We start from the raw sequence: 25,371 nt of genomic DNA, 5'->3' as shown, positions 1-25,371 counted from the left end.
AGTATGTTCTAATAATTGATTATACATTTAAAACTGCTAATATAATTTTTATTATTTTATACTGCAGAAATCTGCTTTAAATAAAATAATGTGTGTTTTTTGTAAACGTGGCAGACTTAATATAACAGGACTAATAGTATTAAGCCCTTGCCATCTGTTGAGCATTGGGTTTACACAACCCCTTTAACGGAAACGCTTCAAAAGCTATAGGATAGAAAAATCTTCTTTGAATTTCTTTCTTGTTGTGTTTATTCGTATACAGACCAGTGCCGGCCCAAGACATTGTGCTGCCTGGTACCAAGAATGAAATGCTGCCCCCCCCCCAAAAAAAATTACGCCCACCAAAATGCCCCCACATCCATTATTTTATATCATGATAACTAAAGTGGACCTATTATGGCTCTATACATGTATATAGGAGTATAAAAAGGACCTGTTATGGCTCTATTCGTGCAATTAGCCCCACAGTGGAGCGGAGAGCGGAACGGGAGGAGCGGTCGGGTGGCAATTAGCCCCACAGTGGAGTGGAGAGCGGTGCTGGTGGAATGGGATGGCGTGCGGGCAGCAATTTGCTGCCCTCCTGAAAGTGCTGCCTGGTACAATGGTACCATCGGGTCCCATGGTAGGGCCGGCCCTGATACATACTGTGCTGTATATAACACACCCAATGGCACAATGGCAGTGCGCTACGACTAGAGGTAACCAGAGTGATCAACACGCTGTTACTCGTATTTAATAATAATTGAAAAAGGGTAGCAGCCCATAGTAACCAGAATTCATATTTCCGTGACGTGAAATCCAACTAGTTACTAGGGGCATTGCACTAAGCAACTACTAGATAAGCCTGTACATCACAACTGGCCATTTATGCTCCATACAGACATGCAGTATGTATATTTTACAGATCGTACAGTGCTAATAGTGAGCTGCGCATCCCACAGGCAGCAGAAGCGATGAAGTCCATTTCCATTCTTAGTCCATATGCTGGAAGACAACAGAAGTCCATTATGTCACAGGTTATAGGTGCCTATACATGGACGATGTGATGTCCTTCATTGGGGAGAATGAGCCCATTCTGTTCTTGGTGTAGATCCACACGGCGGCCAGAATGACCACTATTAGCAGAAATGCCCCCAGAAGTACAGCAACGATGATGGTGGCAGTCCTCCAGGTGTTGTCACTAGGGGTGGTTGTGCCGGTTGTGGTTATTGCTGCAAAAAAAAAAAGGAAAAATTAAAAGGGGGCATTTAAAATCACACGTCTATTGATTGTGGCGGCTGTACATTTTAGGGCGTTGACAGGTTCCTGTTCATATCAGGACTGCTTCCACCTCAATTGGAATACATGGGCAGCTCAAGGCCCAACTTAGAAACAAGGCAAATGCACTTATCAATGAACCTTGAATGTTCTGTAAAGAGTCTCAATGGATTTCAAATAGAAGCTGAAGGCACCTAAAAGCACACTGTTCCAAAAAAGATGTAGCCGGCATCTCGAGAACCCCATGAAAATCTTTATTTGCTACATAAAGGTCAAGATTAAAACACCTGACGTGTTTCGGCATACAGCCTCGTTCACCTAAAAGCACACTGCATTTGACCATTGACAAAAACTCAAAGCTTATTAACACAGGCCTACAGTACCTGTTGCAGAGAATGTGTTTCCAGCACGACATCATCACGCTGATTCTCGGCGACAGGGTGCCGACATCTCGCACTCGCTGGAATAGACAAAGCACATTCCGGCAAACGCGTCATAGAAGCGACGGGAATCCGGCCTGGATTCCCGCTAATTCTAGCTGTGGCGTTTGGTATGAATCCTGAGGAGGAACTCCACGCCAAATTTCAAATAAAAAACGGCATGGGTTCCCCCCCCCAGGGGCATACCAGGCCCTTAGGTCTGGTATGGGTTGTAAGGAGACCCCCCCTACGTCGAAAACCCGGCGTGGGGGTTGCCCAACAATCCATACCAGACCCGTCTCCAAAGCACACTGCCCGGCCGGTCAGGAAAGGAGTGGGGACGAGCGGGCGGCCCCCCCCTCCTGAGCCGTACCAGGCCGTATGCCCTCAACATGGGGGGGTTGTCCTTATCAACATGGGGACAGGGTGCTCTGGGGTGGGGGGGCCCAAAGTGCGCCCCCCTGCCCCAGAGCACCCAACCCCCCCATGTTGAGGGCATGCGGCCTGGTACGGCTCAGGAGGGGGGGCGCTTGCTCGTCCCCACCCCCATTCCTGACCGGCCGGGCAACGTGCTTTGGATACGGGTCTGGTATGGATTGTGGGGGGACCCCCACATCGGCTTTTCGGCGTAGGGGGGTCTCCTTACAACCCATACCAGACCTAAGGGCCTGGTATGCCCCTGGGGGGAACCCATACCGTTTTTTTATTTGAAATTTGGCGTGGAGTTCCCCCTCAGTATTCATACCAAACGCCGCAGCTAGAATTGGCGGGAATCCAAGTTGGATTCCCGTCGCATCTATGACGGCTTTGTCTCCATCGCGGCAAGCCAGCTCGGCGCTGGCTCCCGCGATGGGGCTCGTAGGTGGTCAGTCTCGCCGAGAAAGGGAGCGAGATTGACACAATATCGCGGTCACCTACTGTATACTTAATCGGGCTTGTTTGATGCTATGAAGTAGTACCTTGTATTAGTAAGGTTTATATCTCAATTTCCATCATTTTTGTGTAGGATTCCTTACAAAATCCAAAAGGTGAATTTAGAAATACTTTGTTTCGGAATTTCGTTTTCGTCCAAAAAATGTATTTATTTAGTTACTCTCAAAATTCGTTTTTATTTATTTTGTTTCGTTAAAAAATGCATTCATCCGAAATTCCGAATTAATTAAGGTAGAATCTATCATTGAAGGCTTATGGTGTCTGTCGAATGTTCTAAGAAGATTCGACGGAGCAGCTAAACTGTACGACACCGCAATTGTACATTTCTGGTCGAATGTTCCGCCTACAAGCTATAGAAGAATTCTAATATTGTATGACACTAGTAATAATTATATTTAAAAATTATTATTACTAGTCAACTAACATTCAAATTCTTCTATAGCCTATGGGCGGAGCATTTGACTGGAAATGTACGATTGCGGCGTCGTACAGTTTAGCTGCTTGTTGAATCTTCTTAGAACTTTCGACGGACACCATAAACCTTCAATGACAGATTCAACGTTTGTATGTTTTTCGCTGCTTTGTCGAATATATTGCAGCCCTCCTGGAAAATAATGATAGGTCTCATTTTCGGGGTAGGTCTTATTTTCAAGGGAAACACGATAGTACCACTTTTCTGGAAAGGCTTTCCACAGGATTTTGGAGTGGGTCTGTGGAACCTGGATGACCTGCCTCACAGTTGCCATTCTAATTCATCCCAAAGGTGTTTAGGTCAAGGCTCTGTGCAGGCCACTGGAGTTCATCCACACCTAATTCATCAAACCATGTCTTTATTGAGCTGGCCTTGTACACAGGAGCACAGTCATGTTGGAACAGAAAAGGTCCTACCCAAATTATTACCACAATCATCTGAAATGTCTTTGTATGCTGTGGTATTAATATGGCTGTAAACCTGTAAGACAATGGCATAAAGTGGACGTATGCATTGCATACGAGCACATAATGAAATACTTACCTTAGAACAAAGCCCTTCCAGCGGTTAGCTGGAGGGCCGACATTTCCCCCCAGCGTTTCTTCCTAGGTTCGTGGCGCTTTGAGTGGCCGGAGCCGCGATGACGTCACTCCCAAGCACTGTAAGCCAGACTTCAGAGCGCATGCGCCAATGATGTCATGCACTTTGAATATCTCCAAAACTATGCACGTTTAAGAGATATTCGCAGTACCTACAGGTAGACCTTATTATAGGCTTATCTGTAGGTACAAGGGGTGTAACTGAGTTTACAACTACTTTAACAGAACCCTTCATTGGAAACATCTGACTTCAATAACTTGGAGTGGAGTTCCCATACTTTGGCCCATATTGTGTATTTTTTGTGGACTGCTGGTGAGTTCTCTGCACACCTAAGATTGCCATTCCTTCTGGTTCATCAGGTGTGTTACCGACTTACCGTCTCCCATGTTTCAGTCATCATATTATAAAAAGCATTAAATGTTGAACTGGAAGAGTAGGAGCCCCTTGTCATAGCTATAGTAGATGTAAAGACAACCTAATTTAGGCACCAACAGAGTTAAGAACCAGCATCCACCAAACACTTAAGTATCTGGCTCCTCTAGGGTGGGGCCTACGGAAAAAGTGTTGGTTCATTATGAATAGGTAAAATAAATGAATACTTACGGGGCATGACATTGAGTACGAAGTCGCCAGAAATTTTACTCATGCCGCTATTCAGAGCCTTCTGGAATTGGTCAAAACTAATGGAGTCAGAGGAGTTTATCAGTGACGTGAAGTGGGCGACCACGCTTCCCTTCCTGAAGCCAACCACAATGATCTGGAAGTTGGTGACATTCAGAGTGGTTTTCATGTAATCGGTGAGCTGAAAATAGGAAATTAGGCAATTAATGAAAAGCAAAAATCAAGGTCAAGTAAATGAGAAGCCAACTTCAACTTAGACATTTTGGCCCCGATTCTTAAAGGGCTTACGACGGCGCAACGCAATGTACGCCGTCGTAAGTCCTAATCTGGGCCGTCGTATCTATGTGACTGATTCTTAGATATCCGTTAGATCCGACAGGCGTAAGGCTCTTACGCTTTCGTATCTTAAATGCATTTTTTTTTTTGCCAGTTAGGTGTCACCTCCGTCGTTTTCCCCGTCGAGTATGAAAATTAGCAAAATACGCGAATTCCCGAACGTACGCGCGGTCGACGCAGTGAAGGTACGACGTTTACGTTAGATTTGCGCAGCGTAAAGTTGCCCCTGCTATATGAGGGGCAACCAATGTTAAGTATGGCCTTCGTTCCCGCGTCTAAATTTTTAAATTTACGCTGTTTGCGTAAGTCTTCCGTGAATGGGGCTGGACGCCATTTACGTTCACGTCGAAACCAATGATGTCCTTGCGACGTCATTTGGAGCAATGCACCCTGGGATATTTTCCGGACGGCGCATGCGCAGTACGTTCGGCGCGGGAACACGCCTAATTTAAATGCTCCACGCCCCCTACCCGGCTAATTTGAATTAGGCGGGCTTGCGCCGGGTGATTTACGCTACGCCGCCGCAACTTTACAGGCAAGTTCTTTGTGAATAAAGCACTTGCCTGTAAAACTTGCGGGGGCGTAATGTAAATCAGATACATTACGCCCGCACATTTTTACGCCCATATACGAGAATCTGGGCCTTTATTTTATTAGAACCTCTATTGAGTTTATATTACATAGTTAGTCAGGTTGAAAAAAGACACAAGTCCATCCAGTTTAACCACATTGTTGTCTGTGTTCCTTGTAGGGAGATTTCCCTTCACTTCCTGTTTATTTGACAGTCAGACAGATAAAGTAGGTAGGGTAAATTTTCTCAATGGGAATTCAGACAGTAGAAAAAAATGTTTTATAGAGTGGGTTAGAGGGGTTTTAAAGGTTTATTTTTTATTTTCTAAATAGGTTCCTTTAAGCTAGTGCATTGTTGGTTCACTTACCTTTTCCTTCGATTTCCCTTTTTTCCTTTTTTTTTTCCCTTTTTTTCTTTGTCTGAATTTCTCACTTCCTGTTCCTCCTCAGTAAGCTTGCCCCCATCATCCAAGCCGTTCTGGCTGGAGGTTAGTCGGCGTGCTCGCCCCCTCCCTTGGGACTACACAGCGTCCCCCGCAGGGATGTAGCCCCAAGGGAGGGGCGAGCACGCTGACTAACCCCCAGCCAGAACGGCTCGGATAATAGGGGGCAAGCTTACAGAGGAGGAACAGGAAGTGAGAAATTCAGACAAAGAAAAAAAACATTTAGAAGGGAAATGGAAGGAAAAGGTAAGTGAACCAACAATGCACTAGCTTAAAGGAACCTATTTAGAAAATAAAAAAACAAACCTTTACAACCCCTTTAAGGCCTTTAGGAAGTTTTTCCCTTTCTTACTTCCTTCTGACACCTGGGCAGATAATGTGTTTAGTCCAGTGCCGGCCCAAGACATTGTGCTGCCTGGGACCAAGAATGAAATGCTACCCCTCCCCCCCCCCAAAAAAAATCACGTCATGGCTCTAAACATGTATAAAGAGGACCTGTCATTGCTCTATTCATGTGATAAAGACAAAATTGCTTAAGGAAAGCAACCAATGGTCGGACTTTATAGGCAACACAGACAGGAATAGCAAAAAATATATAATTTTATTACAAAGTAGTTACATAAAACAACATTAAAAAGAAAACCATACAAGATGTCAGGTATGTATGTTGCCTATAAATGTCCCCTGTGCGTCTACGCGTTTCGCCATGAGGCTTCTTCAGGACAGACAAGCGAGGAAAATAGTCAAAGTCATCCAAACCACATAGGCATAGGCATAGATATATCCTGTACACAGGCTGTCTCCCGGGGGCAAACGCTGCTATCCAATCTGCCATAATGAGTAATTACATTGTACCGGGAACACGCACGGGGACGGGGCGGTATTAGGATCATAAGAATTTGTGGGTAGAGTAGGAGGGAGCGGCAATGCAGAGGGCTGGAGAGGCGGAGTTCCGATCGGAGCCTAGAGCTAGGGGGAACAGATTCCGACGGGCAACCATCCTCGGCACAACAGGTTCCTCAGAGGGAGCGGCGCCTGCCTTTCTCACTCGCAGACTGCTCTCCTCCGGCTGTGAGTGTCCTCACAGACAGCGGAGTGGGCTGTCTGGCGGGCGGCAGAATGCTGCCCCCCTAAAAGTGCTGCCTGGTACCCATGGTACCACCCGGTCCCATCATAGGGCCGGCCCTGGTTTAGTCGCATGTTCAAAGGTATAATGGGGGCTGTCTATGGCATACTGACTTTTGAGAATGCTAGCTTCCTGGCTATTGTTTTGAAGCTTTAGCATCAACACTGTCGGAGTTACAGACATAACTCGCGTTTTGCAAGGTCAAAAGTCCGGCCGTGTGTACGAGGCATAAATGTGTGTTGAGGGAGTACTTACATTGACAGTGAAAAGGTGAGCGAGGTTAATGTAAGCTTGGCTGGAGGCATCATATAGATCTGATGTGAAATCCTTATCCTTCATCTGCACACTGGATGGAAAAGCTTGGTTACCTATGGAGAGAAAGGACAATATCTTTCTTTAATAACAATTAGAAATACAAATATGTGTCTTAACAAAACAGCCAATCAGAATATATCTCAATTCATGAAAAGCACAGTTTGGATTGGCTGTCAGTGGAAGATAGAAAGAAAGAAGTCTCCTGGGTAGGGCCCTGCCATTGTAGCACGGAGAGCTCACCACCTCAATTCTGACTAGGGTGACCACATTTCCAAACTGCCATTCAGGGACACACCCCCTCTCTCACCTTTCCCTAAAAAAGATGAGGGGGGCGGGGGGGAAATGTAGTCTCGGGGTTGATGGGGAATTTGGCGGCGGGTTATTTGTCAGGTGAATGTGCCACTTGCCACCAGAGGCAGTGCCGCTTGCCACCCATAGCCTGCCACCAGATGCAGTGCTGCTGTCACTCCCTTTGCATGAGCCACATGCGTAGAAGGAAAGGAGTGGCGTCACTATCTGGAGAGTAAAGATCTTACCAGTCCCTGCTGCTTGCCGCTGGGTGCCAAAGAAGAAGGAGGTACAGAGGTGGGTGGGGACAGCAGTGCTGCACTAGGCTCAGGCCTCGCTTCCGGTCTCACTGTCTGAGAGTAAATTGTCACTGGTTGCAAGATGCCAGGCAGAGCTGGCACTAGTAGCCAATTCCGGAAATGTAGTTATTAGTTAGTAGGGGGTGGCTGTGTCCTCTATTTCATTCCGGGACATTGTATTGTCCCAGAATGAAGGTGCCCGGGACCCGGGACAGACATGTCAATTGCGGGAACGTCCCGGGCAATCCGGGACACGTGAACACCCCAATTCTGACCCCTCACCCAATGCTTTGGGATAAATAAATAAAACGGATTATTGTGTAAGCACCCCTCACAATGGTAAATGGTTTGGTACAACTCTCTAAATACCACTTTTGTTGGACAGCTTGGTCTGTGAAAGGAAGTTGAAAAAAAGCTGATTTACTGGCAGGATCACCAGGTAATAATAAAGATAAAAAAGGGAAAATAAGGCAGCCACCATATTTAAAGATTGGTCAACTGAAATATTTTACATTTTTCTTTTGGTTTTAATACCACTTAAAGAGGAAGTAAGCCCTGATGGGTTTTACTTCCTCTTTGTTCCCTGCAAAGTAAAAGCCTTATGGGCTAGTTTGCATCACATACTAGCCCATTATGTGCCACTCACCTGCAAAAGAAGCCCGCAATGTCACCAATGTCCCTACTGTGTGACTGCGTCCCACTTCCATCTGGGGCCATGGACTCCGGCTCTGTTACTGGCCGGAGCCGCATGACGTCACTCCCATGCATGCACACAGGAGCCAAGGGTCATGCCACAAGCCCTATAGAAAGGGCACCTATAGGATCGTGCCCTTTCTATAGTGCGCATGCGCCGATGACGTTGGCGCAATTGTATATGGCAAATATCTCTTAAACCGTACAGGTTTAGGAGATAATTCCAGTACCTACAGGTAAGCTTTATTATAGACTTACCTGTAGGGAAAAGTGGTTGTACAGGGTTTACAACCACTTAAAGCAGGGGTGTCAAACTCAATTTCATTGTGGGCCACATCAGCATTATGATTGCCCTCAAAAAGGTCGGTTGTATCTGTAAGATTAGATGTCCAGCGCATCCCCTCCCTTTACATTAGATGTCAAGAGCCCCCCCCACCATCAGAAGTTGAGTCCCCCCACTTTCCCTTACATCACAGTGGATGCATTGCTTGAAAGCAGAAAGTACAGGGTCTGGAGTAAGACCAGAGGAGGGCTGGAGCTCTCCTGCAGGTGCAAGGGCCACATTAAGTGGCCTGGAGGGCGGTATTCGGCCCGCGGGCCTTGTGTTTGACAACTGTGACTTAAAGTGTTCCAATGGAAACACATGTTCTGGTGACCGTTATAGAAGAGAGAAGTTTCCCTCATTCTGGAGAGATTTCCTGTGGAGGGGACGGGAGCGGCTCGCTGAGAGGCTGAGCCGGGTGCAGGTCCAGGTATGTGGGTGGATCCCGAGCATATGGTCATGATCTTTCCCCAGCCAGGACTGGCCCTGTTATGTCAGCCAACAGCGGGCTTCAGCTCGCTGTCTGCTGAAAGTAGGTCACAGGGGTGCAGAACGAACTGCAGTCCTGTGATCCACAAGCTTTGTCTGTAATTATCCTTTAATAGGAGGGTGGAGTGACTGGAGGGTGGAAGACTGCACACTATAGGAACTTCGTAGTATTTGAGTAGTAACAGATTTAAAGCACTTACTTGCACAAATCACGTTTTTGGAATCCAAACAGGAAGAACTTGGAGAACAAAAAGTTGCTTTGCTAAAGCAGAGCACGGGATCTGTAAAACATATAAAGATTAAAGGGTTAGTTTTCATGAAAAATATTGGTGGTAAGGTTGTCAACTCTGATTGGCTGTTATTTTTCCATCCTGCTTTCTATAGTTGGTATTATAGCAGGTATATCCAATATTTACAGTCAAGTCTGTAACTAACAGCATTTGCTACGCAAGATATATGAGTTTTTTTAGTGTATCGAATTGATTCAAATTAACTCAATTCAATTGTTCCCAGTAAATACTGAAAACGTTGTAATGACATGTATAGAAGATATGATTATGTGCAAACAGCATTTACGTACAAATTCCTTCTAGTTGATAGATGAATTTACATGCACATGCACGTACACGCACGAGTTCATACACTTATAGGCAGGGCTTTTTTTCAGGGGGAACTTGGGGGAACTCAGTTCCACCACCTCTGGCTCAGACCCTTTGGTGCCTGCTCACCACAATCACTTGTGAACACAGAAGTCTGTTTTCTGTGTTTACAAGTGACAGCTCTGCACTCTGTGTGTAACCCCCCTGAACTCTGCACTGTGTATGTAATGCAATCCTGTAGCTAGATTCAGGTAGGGGCGCGTATCTTTAAGGCGGCGTAGTGTATCGTATTTACGCTACGCCGCCTTAAGTCAGAGAGGCAAGTACTGTATTCACAAAGCACTTGCCTCCTAACTTGCGGCGGCGTAGCGTAAAATGGAGCCGGCGTAAGCGCGCATAATTCAAATGAGGATGGGGGGCGTGTTTTATGTTAATGTTTGGTGACAACCGTCTGTGTACATATCCCAGTGTGCATTGCTCCAAAGTACGCCGCAAGGACGTATTGGCTTCGACGTGAACGTAAATTACGTCCAGCCCCATTCACGGACGACTTACGCAAACGACATAAAATTTTCAAATTTCGACGCGGGAACAACGGCCATACTTAACATTGGCTAGGCCAGCTATTTGTTGGAATAACTTTACGCCGGAAAAAGGCATACGTAAACGACGTAAAAAAAATGCGCCGGGCGCACGTACGTTCGTGAATTCGGCGTATCTAGTCATTTACATATTCTACGCCGAACTCAACGGAAGCGCCACCTAGCGGCCAGCGGGAAAATTGCACCCTAAGATACGACGGCGTAGGAGACTTACGCCGCTCGTATCTTAGCCTAATTTAAGCGTATCTGGTTTCCAGAATAGCAGTTGCTTGAAACCAACTACCTGCACATGGAAGATGGAATGGAAGTCACGTGACTCAAACGTTTCAACAGGCTTAAAACATTCCTTCACTCCATAATTAATTTCTGAATTTTTATGGGACAGGGTTACTTATAAGGAATAAGGAAATTCTCACTGTTCTGGGCTCGGGACCTGTTTTTTCAGGAGACTTATTTGTGTCACCAGCGTGTGAACTTAAAATTGAACTTCTATGGTCCATTAGATGGCACCTACAGTAGATATTAGTAGGTTGTCTGAAAAGCCAAGCTCTAGGCTTGTCTTAGACCTGGTCTTGGTCCTTTTGGAAGATGTGGGAAGTCTTTTCCCCAGTGTCCCAGAGATAAGTATAGAACTAATATAGGATGGAACCCTGAAACCAACTCCACCTACAATGGAAAATAAATAAATGTTGGCTTGAGTAGTCTTTCTAATAGTTGAGTTTTGCTTTGAGTTGCCTTTCTAATAGTTGAGTTTTGCTTTGAGTTGCCTCTCTAATAAGCACCAGCAGTAAAGCCTCGTAGGCCCCGTACACACGGCCGAGGAACTCGACGTGCCAAACACATCGAGTTCCTCGGCCAGTTCAGCCCTGAAGCCGCCGAGGAGCTCGGCGGGCCGAGAGCTCCCATAGAACAACGAGGAAATAGAGAACATGTTCTCTATTTCCTCGTCGGCTTCCTCGGCCGAAAGTGTACACACGGCCGGGTTTCTCGGCAGAATTCAGCCAGAAACTCGGTCGGAAGCTGAATTCTGCCGAGGAAACTGGTCGTGTGTACGGGGCTTCACACACGCACGGTTTACTCAGCAAGAACCAGCAAGGAAACTGCTGGCAGAGCTTTCTTGCCGAGTATACAGAGCGTGTGTACGAGGCTTTCAGGTTTCTCGTCAAGAAAACTGCCTAAAATCTTGACAAGAAAAATAGAGAACATGTTCTCTATTTTCTCGTCGTGATTCTCGGCAGTGTTTTCCTGCCAAGAAACCCGAGTGTCTGTATACTTACCTGTGGCTGTGGAAACCTGCGCATGCTCGAAATGACTTTGACGCATGCGCGGTAGCTTCCTAGGCATAGGTAGGGTGCAGCAAGATGGCGGCGACGGCATCGAACGTGACGAGCACATGCTCGTCGTACGTGATGACGTCACCGCGTTCTTGCCTTTCAAAAGAACCGCTGTTCTTTTGAAAGGAGTGTTTGTACACTCAGGTGGCAAGAGATTCTTGCCAAGAATCTCGTCAGGAAAAACACTGGGGTAGATTCAAGAAGCAATTGCGCCTTTGTAACCATAGGTTACACAGCGCAATTGCTTACTTGCCCCGGCGTAACGAGTGCTCCTGATTCAGGAACCTTGTTACGCCGACTGCAGCCTAAGATCTGCGCGGCATAAGGCTCTTATGCCCGCATATCTTAGGCTGCATTCTTTGCGGGGGTGCAGGGCAGAAACGTTGCCCTGCGCCTCCGCAAAAAAAGCGCAATTATACCTGAATCCGGCCCAATGTTTTTTCCTGATGAGATTCTGGCCCCGTGTGTACAGGGCTTAAGTCATGACTTCAGCAACTGTCTCCTGCTGAAAACCAAGTGCTAGCCTCTCGTGTTATTTGAAAAATTTGAAACACTGAATGGTATCATGGAGAGATCTATTGCAGGAGCTTAACATAAGTATACTATGGATTTAGGTTTGTTTGCATATACAGTAAGTGCTTCTTGTAAAAATTTCAAATTGAGAATGATAACATCAAAGCAAAAAATCAGAAAAGCTAGCAAGCGTATGATTACAGTAATAACTGGATTCACAAACGTATTATCACCCTTCGAGGGGATCCTGTTGGTTCAGTTAAACCAGTTGAGTTAAGAAGATACTAAACTGTGTATATAGATGTTGAAAGATGATGATATTGGACTGCACTCACCTAGACAGTCTCGCCCAGGGTTGGTTAGGTTCTGATCCTGAATTCCTGGATAGCAGTTACAGGTGTAGCTTCCCACAGTATTGGTACAGGAAGCGAGCTGTGAGCAGTTGTTGTTTCCATTGGTGCACTCATTTATCTCTGTATAGACACAACATTTAGGTTTGTATATATTCTTTAGTAACTGTGCTTGGGAAGTAGATGGAGCTCTAACTTATTTTTATAATTTTCTAGACCTTTCTTGCCAGCTTTGCTAAAAAAGATACCACTATAGCACAAGCTTTACACCTATTGACAGCTAGTGAGTGAGATTTGCCCTAATGTCCTTTCCCAAAGGCTTCTGGATGATCTAAGCTCCTTGGAATGCCCCTGATGCCTGCCATGCCTACCAGTTTAAATTATCTTCGGAGCCAATGAGGGTTAATGGTTTACCATATCTACCAAAGCCCTAGTGAAGGAATATCTTGATCCCCTGAAACACATTGGCTTTACTTTTTTTTACTATCGTTACAAAGGTTTTTGGTCTATAATATCTCATGATCAAAACATCTCATGACTCTTTATACAAATTGGTCCGCACCCACCGCATACCAAGTCCACTTTGCTTATGAATCTGTATTCTGAGAAGTTCCTCCAGATGAACTGAGCATCCACGGTCCCATTTGCAGACCCAACATACCCTCCGGATCCCTCAACTTTGGATTTATACCATCCAGTGCCACCTTAACAGATCATGTATCCCTACCCTAGACATCAAACATTTTCCAATGGGAAAGTGAACGAAAATCTCCCTAACAGGAGCAAAGACCTTAAAAACCCAATACAGGCTCTAACCCCTCCCCCATACTATTCAAAAAGTTAAAACTTTGAATGGGTTTCTACTTTAATTTTAGTCAGGATGCTAGTACCAAAGAGAAACTAGATTCAGAGATGCGCACAATGAGAATTATGGCCAACTACGGTAAAATCAATAACCTTCCTTGTAATACTGGGGCTCTTGGTTCAAATACCTGTCTGTTCTCCCTGTGCTTGCATGGGTTTCCTCCCACACTCCAAAGACATGCTGGTAGGTTAAAGGGGTTGTAAAGGTTAAAAAGAATTTTTTTAAGTAACATATATGTCATACCTACCTCCACTGTGCAGTTCGTTTTGCACAGAGTGGCCCCGATCCTCCTCTTCTGGGGTCCCTCGGTGGCTGTCTCGGCTCCTCCTCGCAATAGTTTACCCCCTCTGGGAAGCTCTATCACGAGGGGGTTAGCTTGCGGGCGTGCTCCCTGTCATACACGCTGCTTCCATAGACACATAGGGGCAGATCCACAGAGCGAGTACACCGGCGTATCTACTGATACGCCGGCGTACTTTCAAATTTCCCGCGTCGTATCTTTAGTTTGAATCCTCAAACCAAGATACAACAGCATCTGGGTTAGATCCGACAGGTGTATGGCTTCGTACGCCTTCGGATCTTAGATGCAATACTTCGGCGTCCGCTGGGTGGAGTTCGCGTCGTTTTCCACGTCGGGTATGCAAATTAGCTATTTCCAACGATCCACGAACGTACGCGCGGCCGTCCCATTCTTTTACGTCGTCTCTAGTCGGCTTTTTCTGGCGTATAGTTAAAGCTGGTGTTTTGCGGCGTATAGTTAGACTTGCCATGTTAAGTATGGCCGTCGTTCCCGCGTTTAATTAGAATTTTTTTTTTGCGTAAGTCGTCCGTGAATCGGGATGGACGTAATTCACGTCTATGTTAAAAAAAATGACGTCCTAGCGACGTCATTTAGCGCAATGCACGGCGGGAAATTTCGGGACGGCGCATGCGCAGTTCATTCGGCGCGGGGACACGCTTCATTTAAATGAAACACACCCCCTAATCGCCGATTTGAATTCCGCCGCAAAAGATAAACTACGCCGCCGTAACTTACGGCGCGAAATCTTTAAGGATTCAAACTAAACCCAGGTAAGGTACGGCGGCGTAGCATATCTCTGATACGCTGCGCGGGTACAGATCTCTGTGGATCTGCCCCATAGTGTATCACTTGGTCCTGCCCCCCGGCGGCCGCGTCATTGGATGTGATTGACAGCATCGCGAGCCAATGGCTGTGCTGTTATCCAATCTATCCAAGCAATGGCCAGACTTTGTGGAGAAGAGGACGCCGGGGGACGCGCACAGCAGGTTAACGGGCTCAGGTAAGTAAAACAGGGGGGGGGGGGCCGTGACAGCGAGGTGTTTTTTCACCTTAATGCATAGGATGCATTAAGGTGAAGAAACACAAACCTTTACAACCCCTTTAATTGGTTCCTGTCTGAATTGGTCCCAGTACGCATGTAAGTATGCATCTGAAATAAGGACCTTTAATTGTAAGCTTCTTGAGGGCAGGGACTGATGTGAATGTACAGTACAGGAAGCGCTGCATGAGTTGTCAATGCTTTTGCTTTTGAATGTACAGTATGACAGGTTTGCTTTGAAGACGACCTATTCTAATCATAAAACATGACAGTTCATATTTGGTCCAAGGACCTCACAGAAGACTCACCTGTGCAGAACCGACCGGGGCTGGTGGGCAATTGATCCTGAAATCCGGAATTGCACTGACATGTGTAACCTCCAACTATCTTGGTACAGGTGGCGTTTAGCGAACACGTGTTACTGCCAGTGGAACACTCATCTGTATTAGCAACAGAGGACAATGTTGGACAATAAACTCTTGATGCACAAAACTGCATTACAGAAAAACACAATTTTCTGGTGCTTTAAATAGAATATATTAATTACATTTCAATGTTATTTAGCTGAACATATAAAAGTTTTTAAAGCATAAAGGCTTAAAAAAAAAAAAAAAAATCTAAAATTGTTACAAAAAAGTAGCAAATTGAGACAAATTATCTATTATGTCACATAGTTTATAAGGAGCCCTATGCCAATTACTGCTTAACGCCTTAATGCGCTTATTCTATGCACCCAAAATATATGCAAAATGCAGCGTTTTTGTGAACTGTTTCAGATAGAAATTTTTCTATTTCCAGCACACATGTCACATTCCACAGGAACATGCGTTTTGAGTCATTGTTTATTTGTTGCGCTGGTAAAAATGTTGCAGTCTGCGCTATTTTAATATTATACTACTGATAGTTTATTTAAGTGTGTTTCTGGCTCTGAATTCCAAAGGACTGCCTATACTAATTTCCCATTTATTATGTTATTATAAAGAACCTTTCCCCATACTCTAGCCCATCCTCATCTCCATAAACCCGCCTCATCTCCTCACCTCCTCCCCACCTCCATAACCCCTCCTCATCTCCTCCCCTTTTCCTCATATCCATAACACCTACTCGTCTCCTGCCTACTCCCTCACCTCCATACCCATCCTCATCTCTTCCCCTCTTCCCCATCTCCTCCTCCCTGCTCATCTATATAACCTCTCCTTATCTCCTCCCCACCTCCGTAACCCCTCCCCATCTTCTCCCTGTTTCCTCATCTTCATAACCCCTACTCATCTCCTTCCTTCTCCCTCATCTCCATATCTCCTCCTCCTCTCTTCCCTTCTTCTTCATCTTCTCCCCTCTTCCTCATCTCCTTAACCCTTCCTCTTCACTTCCTCTCTTCCTCATTTCCAAAACCCCAACTCATCTCTTTCCTCCACTCATCACCATAATCTCTCCTCAACTCCTCCCCTTTTACTCATCTCCATAACCCCTCCTTCTTCCTTTCCTTCTTCCTCATCTCCTCCCCTCTTCCTCATCTTCATAACCCCTCCTCATCTCTTCCCCTCTTCCCCATCTCCAAAACCCCAACTCATCTCTTTCCTCTGCTGATCACCATAATCTCTACTCAACCCCTCCCCTTTTACTCATCTCCATAACCCCTCCTTCTTCCTTCCCTTCTTCCTCATCTCCTCCCCTCTTCCTCATCTTCATAACCCCTCCTCATCTCTTCCCCATCTCCAAAACCCCAACTCATCTCTTTCCTCTGCTGATCACCATAATCTCTACTCAACCCCTCCCCTTTTACTCATCTCCATAACCCCTCCTTTTCTCCTCTCTTCTTCCTCATCTCCTCCCTTCTTCCGCATCTCCTTAATCCTTCCTCATCACTTCCTCTCTTCCAAAACCCCAGCTCATCTCTTTCCTCTGCTGATCACCATAATCTCTCCTCAACCCCTCCCCTTTTACTCATCTCCATAACCCCTCCTTATCTCCTCCCTTCTTCTTCATCTCAATAACCCCGCTCCTCAACTCTTTCCTAATTCCGATCTCTGACCCTAAGGGAAAGAGGGGCACAGTTTGGTATATTTGCCCTGGGCGCTGGATGACCTTATCCTGACACTGGGGATTACACACACTTTAAAGTGGTTCTAAACCCTTACACACCACTTTTGCCTATAATAAGGCTTACCTATAGATACCGTGAATATCTCCTAAACTTGCTCTGGTTAGGAGATATTTACTGTATCAGTCATCGGCACATGCGCGCTGAAGAAACGGCTCGCTCATGCCGTTACTTCAGCTGCTGTGCCATTACCGGCGACTCCCGCACGCATGTGATGTCATCGCAGCTCCGGCCAATCACAATAAATATTTCATAATGAGCTAGTATGCGATGCGATGCCTTTGTCTTTTTTTTTTTTCATGGGTTTACAACCACTTTAAGAAGTGAGGTTGAGTCATTATAGTAGTTTACCTACACTACACTTTTCTTACAAGTGTGCTGCATACAGTAGTAGTAGGGTCCCATAGCTCCCAAATGTCCCTGATTTCGAGGGACTGTCCCTGATTTGGAGCAATGTCCCTCCGCCCCTCTTTCCTCCTCATTTGTCCCTCATTTTGATCTGATCTCTATAGTTGTATATAAAATGCACTTTTAATCTTTCAAAAAGTGTTTCCCAGTGCTAAACCCTTCATTCAAATTCTAAATGGCTGCATTTGTAAATTTTAAAAGCCAAAATAAAGGAATTGTAGTGGTAAAAAAAAGCACTTGTGGATTTAATTAACCTTTTTTTGGTTAATTCTCCTTAAAGGGGGTGTGGCAGGAAGTGTGTACTATGCCTACATACGTTTGCTAGTAGGTGTCCCCCCTCATTCCCATCTCAAAATGTTGGGAGGTATGGGGTCCCTGTGTAATATCTCTGCCCTAAAAAGGAAGTTAAATGTTTTCTATTAGGATAGCACTTGATAGGGAAATATATTAGTTCCTTGTTAGGCGGATGATGTCATAGGAGGAGGCCAATCTTGTTAAAGAAGCCTTCTCCAATGGAGACCCTTAAACTGCAGACTTCCATAGGGTGCACTGTGTGAGATGAGACGGGACTGCATTGACCCACACCAAATCATTAATTGCTTTACTGGAATGTTATCTAAACTTATACATGAAGCTGGATGGTCTGGCAGGCCACTTTAGCTCCAACTACTTCTTAAAACAATACCTGTAGGGGAGTTGACCTTATAGTGTTTACCTAAATTTCCTTTTTTCTCTGATGACTACATAAGAAAAGAAAAATATATATTTACCAAGTTCACACTGTATTCCAGGAGCAGATGGGCTAAAATCGTAATATCCAGGATTGCACTTGCAAGTAGATACCCCCATATTGGATGTGCAGGTGGCATATTGAGAGCATCTGTTAAACTCCACGGCACAACTGTTTTGGGCTGCAAACACAGAAACATCAGTATTGCATTAATATCATTGTGAAATCTATTTTCTATCCAGCAACAAATAAGTCATGAGCCATGATATAGCTAGTAATCATAAGCCAATACCAGATGTTGATTGTCCATGATCAAAAAGAGAGGTGAGAAAGTCGTGGAATTCTATGCACAAGGCCTAGGGTGTGAATTGTGGTTAAATCGCCAAGGTTAGAGATTAGAGATGTCCCTTGAGAAAGTCACGTGACATGTGACGCAACGCGTCGGGAGAGGCCAGTGACTATATGTGGAGTGAGTAAGAAGTCGTCTGATCGTTTTCAATACACGCTGGTTGGTCTAACAAATGTGAGTGGAACCATTTGTACCTCAGGCCCAATGTAATTTTAAACACTGCGCAATGACGTGTCTCTTTTGCTCTGAGAACCAACACATACGAGGAATCCCAGCGGAAACTGAGAGCAATCACCTGAACACAAGTTTATGGACTGATTACAGGCAGGAGAGCTGTATATGAGAAAACACTATACAACTATTGCCTTGGGAATTGAATAGGCTAATTATTTTAGGTGGAGGTGATTATTGTTTACACACGGAATACCTTTTTAGTATCTACCATTAATACTAGCTATTCATTTATATTCATTCATATTGAAGATATTTTTTTTTATTTATCTATATATATAGATTTATCTATATACATATAGTCTGTGCTTTAATAGGAGGTTGATTGTAGCGCACTATTTCTTATTAATTTATTATTATTGTACGGTGTCAGAAAACTATTTTTAATAGTTTCAGCTAAAATCATTTATTTATCTTTTATTATCACCATATCTAAGTAGTTATATTAGCGTTTGAGTACATTCACTACAATGGTAAAATAGCAGAATATATGGAACACAGATGCTGTCTAAAGCCCCCACCACTGTTCAGAGATGGTCGTTCAAGTTTAACTGCTTGCCAACTATTTACGTCAACAGAATGGCACGGGCAGGCAGATTGGCGTACAGGTACGTCCCTTTAAATCTGCCGCCCAGCATCAGTTAAAGGGACGCAGTGCCGAATCGCAAAAAATGGCCTGGTCTTTGACCACCAAAATGGTCCGGGGCTGAAGCGGTTAAAGAAGAATTCCAGTTATGGCAATGTTTACATAGTTACATTGGTGCAGCTTGGACCAACATAACTATGTATATACCATACAGGTGGGATCCCTTTAGAAGCTGGAGATCACTGTAATAGGCACCCCTACTACACCCCTACTACAGTGATGTCCACTAGTTGTGAGGTAAAGAGCGCGACACCACCACGGCGCCTCTCCACCTTGTCCAATCAGATAATGCTTTGCATTCTTCGAAAAAATCTCAAAGTAATCTCTGAACGCCCCACATGCTGAGCAGCCGACCTTCTGTGTTCAGGATACATCAGGGCAGCCGCTTGGCATGTGACCCAAAAGCTAATGGACATCACTGAATTAGCAATGTCTACTATGGGGATTTCCAGCTGCTCTTTAAAGTTTTGGAAAGGTGCTTAGTGTTGGCTTGTAGAATTTTCCCTCTAGTGTTGGGTCATTTATTAGTTGAGAGGTTTTTTTTTTTGTGAATGTGCAGTGGAACCTCAGATTGTGAGTAACGCAGTTAACAAGCTGTATTTCTAAAAATCCTAACTCGGTTTGCGAGTGTTGTCTCACAAAACTAGCAGGATTCATGCCAACGCGATGTGCAGTACCGCTTTTGGCCTGAGGTGGGGGGGCGCCTCTCAGTGAGCTGCTGAGAGTCTGAGACAACCGCTCCCCTCTATAGCTCAGCTCTCCAGTGAGCATGGAGGAGCAGAGCAGGAGAGCTGCTGATTGTCAGTCAGCATCTCTCTGCTCGGGGAGCTGAGAGAACCGAGCCATCGGCGATGCTTGATCGCTCGGTTCTTAGTGCAGAGGGGCTGGGGGGACAGATGCAGCATCCACCTAGGTAAGTATGATGTGTGGGGGGGGGGAACAAACAAACCCCATACTTCTCTTTTAAGTACTTTCCAACGAAATTCGTCAAGCCATTACATTTCCTGAGAATTTTTGTAGAAATTACCTTTTGATTGAAAATACTAGTGTATGGCCAGCACAACCTTTTTGGGGGAAGTTATTCTATAGACCAGGGGTCGCCAAGCTTTTCAAACAAAGGGCCAGTTTAGTGTCCTTCAGACTTGAAGAGGGCCGGATTGTGGCCAGTAGGGGCAGAAAATGTAATAAGCCCAGCATGAGTGAGAATAAATTTGGCCTTAGGGTTGGTGGTCAATAGAAGTAGTAGTACTGTCCCTATTAGTAGGAGGAATAGCATCCCATCATTGGTATCGGTGAAAGAAATGGTGCCCCATTGTTGGTGTCAGTGGGGGAATGGTGCCTCTTATCAGTGGGAGGAATAGTGCCCCAAGGGCCGGATAAAGGCTAGCAAAGGGCCACATCTGGCCCTCGGGCCGCAGTTTGGAGACCCCTGTTATAGACTGTAAGGTGTCAAAATTAAAAAATGTAAAGCTTGAAAAATGTCTACTGAGCATTTTTACAAATATAGAGTGAGGCCCCGTACTCACGACCAAACATGTCTGCTGAAACTGGTCCGCGGACCAGTTTCAGCAGACATGTTTGGCCGTGTGTAGGCCCGATCGGACCATTTTCGGGCGGATCGGACAGGTTTCCAGCGGACAACTGTTTCCTGGACTTGCTTTAACCACTTAAGCCCCGGACCAATATGCAGCCTAAAGACCCAAGGTGTTTTTACAGTGCGACGTGGCTCCCAAACAAAATTGGCGTCCTTTTTTCCCCACAAATAGAGCTTTCTTTTGGTGGTATTTGATCACATCTGCGGTTTTTAGTTTTTGCGCTATAAACAAAAATAGAGCGACAATTTTGAAAAAAAAGCAATATTTTTTACTTTTTGCTGTAATAAATATCCCCCAAAAACATATATAAAAACATTTTTTTTCCTCAGTTTAGGCCGATACGTATTCTTCTACCTATTTTTAGTAAAAAAAATCGCAATAAGCGTTTATCGATTGGTTTGCGCAAAATTTATAGTGTTTACAAAATAGGGGATAGTTTTATTGCATTTTTATTATTTTATTTTTTTTTACTACTAATGGCGGCGATCAGCAATTTTTTTCGTGACTGCGACATTATGGCGGACACTTCGGACAATTTTGAAACATTTTTGGGACCATTGTCATTTTCACAGCAAAAAATGCATTTAAATTGCATTCTTTATTGTGAAAATGACAGTTGCAGTTTGGGAGTTAACCACAGGTGGCGCTGTAGGAGTTAGGGTGCACCTAGTATGTGTTTACAACTGTTTGGGGGTGTGGCTGTAGGAATGACGTCATCGATCGTGTCTTCCCTATAAAGGGAATGACGCGATCGATGCGCCGCCATAGTGAAGGACGGGGAAGCCGTGTTTACACACGGCTCACCCCATTCTTCAGCTCCGGGGAGCGATCGCGACGGAGCGGCTATAAACAAATAGCCGCGCCGTGGTCCCGGATCGCTCCCCGAGCGGACCCGACCTCCGCATGTAGCGGGGGGGGTCCCGATCGGACCCCCCACCCGCTAATAGGCGAGGACATACGTGTACGCCCATGTGCCTGTACGTGCCATATTGTGGACGTACATGTACATGCGGGGGTCGGGAACTGGTTAAAACAGTCCGCTGGAAACCTGTCCCCCCGACATGTACGGTCGTCTGTACAGACCTACCGTACATGTCTGGCCGCCCGCCATCCCTCGAATGCGTCGAATGACTTAGACGCATGCGTGGAAGCATTTTAAAGGCAGGCCGCCCACGTCGCCGCGTCATTGTCGCGGCGACACCGCGTCATCGACACGGCGACACCGCGGACACGCCCCGCGTATTGTTTACGCGCGGACCTCTGTTCGATGGTGTGTACAGCCATCGAACAGAAGTCCCCGGGCAGACATGTCCGATGAAAACGGTCCGCGGACCAGTTTCATCGGACATGTCTGCTCGTGAGTACAAGGCCTGAGAGATATACAGTAGATAGAGATAGATAAATACATACATAACTTTATCACAACCTGACCTAATGTTGGCAAATATTGATCTTCCTTTTGTGGCCCTCTAATAAAGATCTTTAAAACTACCTTGTTGAACAGCTGGCTTCTAGGAGGACAAATGTCCGGTGTGTGACAAATGATCTAGTGTTTTTGTGTAGGACAGAGATAATGTATACCCAACATTATCTGGATTCCAAGATAAATACACAGCTAATGCACACAATGGGGGTTATTTACGAAAGGAAAATCCGCTTTGCACTACAAGTGCAAAGTGCACTTGAAATTGCACTGAAAGTCCACTTGGAAGTGCAGTCGCTGTAGATGTTTTATCCATCCTGTCAGTCTTGGTTTCCGACTAGATATATGCGGTTCGTTTCGTTCCGAATTAAAATTTGGACACATTTTCATTATTCAGAAATTCAGATGTATCTGAATTTTAAAATTTGAATAGTACCGAGTTTAAACGAATCTGAAATAACGAAATTCGAATGAGGATGAAATTCAAATTGTTTTCTAATAGTTTTCTAATTTGAAAAGTATAGTTTTGAAAAAGAAAAGAATAGTTTTGCAATTTCCAAAGAGAATAAAATAGAATAGAAAATAAAGGAATAGAATAGAAAAAAAAATCTATTTTATTCCTTGAGTTCCTATTCTATTTCATTCTTTTTGGAAATTGGAAAACTATTCGAATTCGAAAACTTTTTAAATTAAAAAAACTTTTCAAATTTCGAAACTATTCAAAATTGATTTGAAAACGTTTCGAATTCGAATAGTTTTCCAATTTCCAAAGAGCATAAAATAGAATAGAAAATAAAGGAATAGAATAGAAAACACAATTCTATTCTATTCCTTTATTTCCTGTTCTATTTTATTCTTTATGGAATTTGGAAAACTATTCGAATTCAAAACGTTTTCAAATCAATTTTGAATAGTTTCAAAATTTGAAAAGTTTTTTAATTTAAAAAGTTTTCGAATTCGAATAGTTTTCCAATTTCCAAAAATAATGAAATTTCGAAACTATTCAAAGTTGATTTGAAACTTTTGAAAACAATTTGAAAACTAATAAACGAATGAAACAAATTTAACTAAATTAATTTATGTAAATAACGAATTGAAACAAAACTAAACAAAACAATTTTTTTCGTTCTGCACATGTCTATTTCCAACCTAACTTTTTTTTCTGCAGTTAAATAAAAATACAGCTTGGTCACCTCCCCTCCCTTAGCCCATGATTGGACTGTGAACAAGCAGCAGGACACTGTGTTGGGGTCATCTTTCTGCTCACATTGTTCTCTTCTGCTGTCAGCAGATGTGCATTGCAGGCCACCTGATTGACTGCTAGTTCTGAGTTTATAACTGTATTCATTGTTTTTTTTTTTTTTTTGTATATACCTAGGCCCAGATTCACAAAGACTTACAACGGCGTATCTCCAGATACGCCGTCGTAAGTCCGAATGGCCGCCGTCGTATATCTATGCACCTGATTCATAGAATCAGTTACGCATAGATTTGGCCAAGATACGAGCGGCGTAAGTCTCCTACGCCGTCGTATCTTGGGGTGCATATTTCCGCTGGCCGCTAGGTGGCGCTTTAGTTGATTTCCGCGTCGAATATGTAAATGAGCAAGATACGCAGATTCAGGAACGTACATATGCCCGTCGCAATTAGTTACGCCGTTTACGTAAAACATACGCTGGCGTAAAGATAAAGCAGGTCTCTAGGTGGCGCAGCCCATGCAAGGTATGGACGTCGGAACAAGCGTATCTTTTTACGTCGTTTACGTAAGTCGTACGTGAATGGGGCTGTGCGTAGGTTACTTTCAGGTCACAGGCATTGAGCCGGCGTATCTTTGAGCCTAAATTAGACATGTGCATTCGTTTTCGTTAGAATGCATTTTCGTCCGCAAATCTGTTTTTTTCGTTATAGTTTTAACAAACGATAACGAAAGCGCAAGAAACGAAAACCGAAAGTTCCGACATAAAAAATGCTTTATTTTCATTTTCGTTGCGGTAAAAATTCGATATAGAGAGATTCGACATTATAGGGAAAAGATTCGACATCATAGAGAAAAGATTCTACACTATAGAAATAATAGATTCGACATTATACAGAGAATAGATTTCGATTTATGAGAAAATAGATTCGACATTATAGAGAATAGATTAGACATTATTACTAGTCATACAACATTAGAATTCTTGTAGGCGGAATATTCAAACAGAAATGTACGATTTGGCGTAAAGATTCGACGTTCCGTCGAATATTTTTTTGACCATTCGACAGAAACCAAGTATTATTGGATTTTCGGACGAAAAAGCTATTCCCCAACGAAAAACGAAATAAATCAAAACGATTTTCGGGAGTAACTAAATAAATTTATTTTCCAAACGAAAACGAAAAAACGAAACGAAATATTCCAGTCTGCACATGTCTAGCGTAAATACGACGTGATACTGAGCATGCCCGCACATGCGCCGTTCGTTCGGCCATGCATCCACATGGGGTCACGCTTAATTTAAATACAACACGCCCACGACCTGCCTACTTTGAATTCCGCGCGCTTACGCTGGCCGGTTTACGCTACGCCACCGTAACTTAGGACGCAAGTGCTTTGTGAATACAGCACTTGCCCCTCTAAGTAGCGGCGGCGTAGCGTAAATAAGATACGCTATGCCCGCACAACGTAAAGCCGCCCTACGTGAATCTAGGCCCTAGAGTTTAGCTCTAGTAAAGGACTGTCATAGATACAGTATATAGAAATTAGAAAGGCAGACAGTTTCTTGTAATAGAACATTGAAGAATTTCTCATTTACCACTGTATGTTGTTAATTTTGGATCGATTACCAGCACCGAGCTCTGGTTCAGCGCATCGTTGAAATCTTGGCTAATGTTCGCCACTGTGAAGTTATCGGCAGCGTTCGTGATGATGTCATAGTCCACGATGACACTACCATTTTTCAGACCCTTCAACACAACACGCATCCTGCCTGAATTGATATAACCTCGTATCAGGTCGGTCAGAAACTTTAGCAGCTGGAGAAAAGACAAAAAAGAATAGATGAGGATGTGTGTCCTAAAACAAATACTCCCCATTGGCCACTACATAAAAAATAAAAATAA

General features: G+C 44.3%; 1 protein-coding gene across 1 annotated transcript; it reads right to left on the bottom strand.

The window, feature by feature from the left end:
- Positions 1 to 565: 565 nt before the first annotated feature.
- LOC120927988 (hemicentin-1-like) lies at positions 566 to 25,298 on the bottom strand. Its single transcript, XM_040339027.1, has 8 exons — positions 25,065 to 25,298; positions 18,066 to 18,206; positions 15,095 to 15,226; positions 12,567 to 12,704; positions 9,384 to 9,464; positions 7,033 to 7,145; positions 4,285 to 4,483; positions 566 to 1,211 (listed from the first exon to the last, which is right to left on the bottom strand). Exons 1-8 carry the CDS (start codon positions 25,231 to 25,233, stop codon positions 1,018 to 1,020), a joined length of 1,167 nt encoding a protein of 388 aa, XP_040194961.1. The 5' UTR covers positions 25,234 to 25,298; the 3' UTR covers positions 566 to 1,017.
- Between the last annotated feature and the right edge of the window lie 73 nt (positions 25,299 to 25,371).

Source organism: Rana temporaria, chromosome 2, assembly GCF_905171775.1.
Source record: "Rana temporaria chromosome 2, aRanTem1.1, whole genome shotgun sequence".
In the NCBI taxonomy this organism is placed as follows: domain Eukaryota; kingdom Metazoa; phylum Chordata; class Amphibia; order Anura; family Ranidae; genus Rana; species Rana temporaria.
Note: the sequence above shows the minus strand (reverse complement) of the source record. Positions and strands in the feature narration are given on the sequence as shown.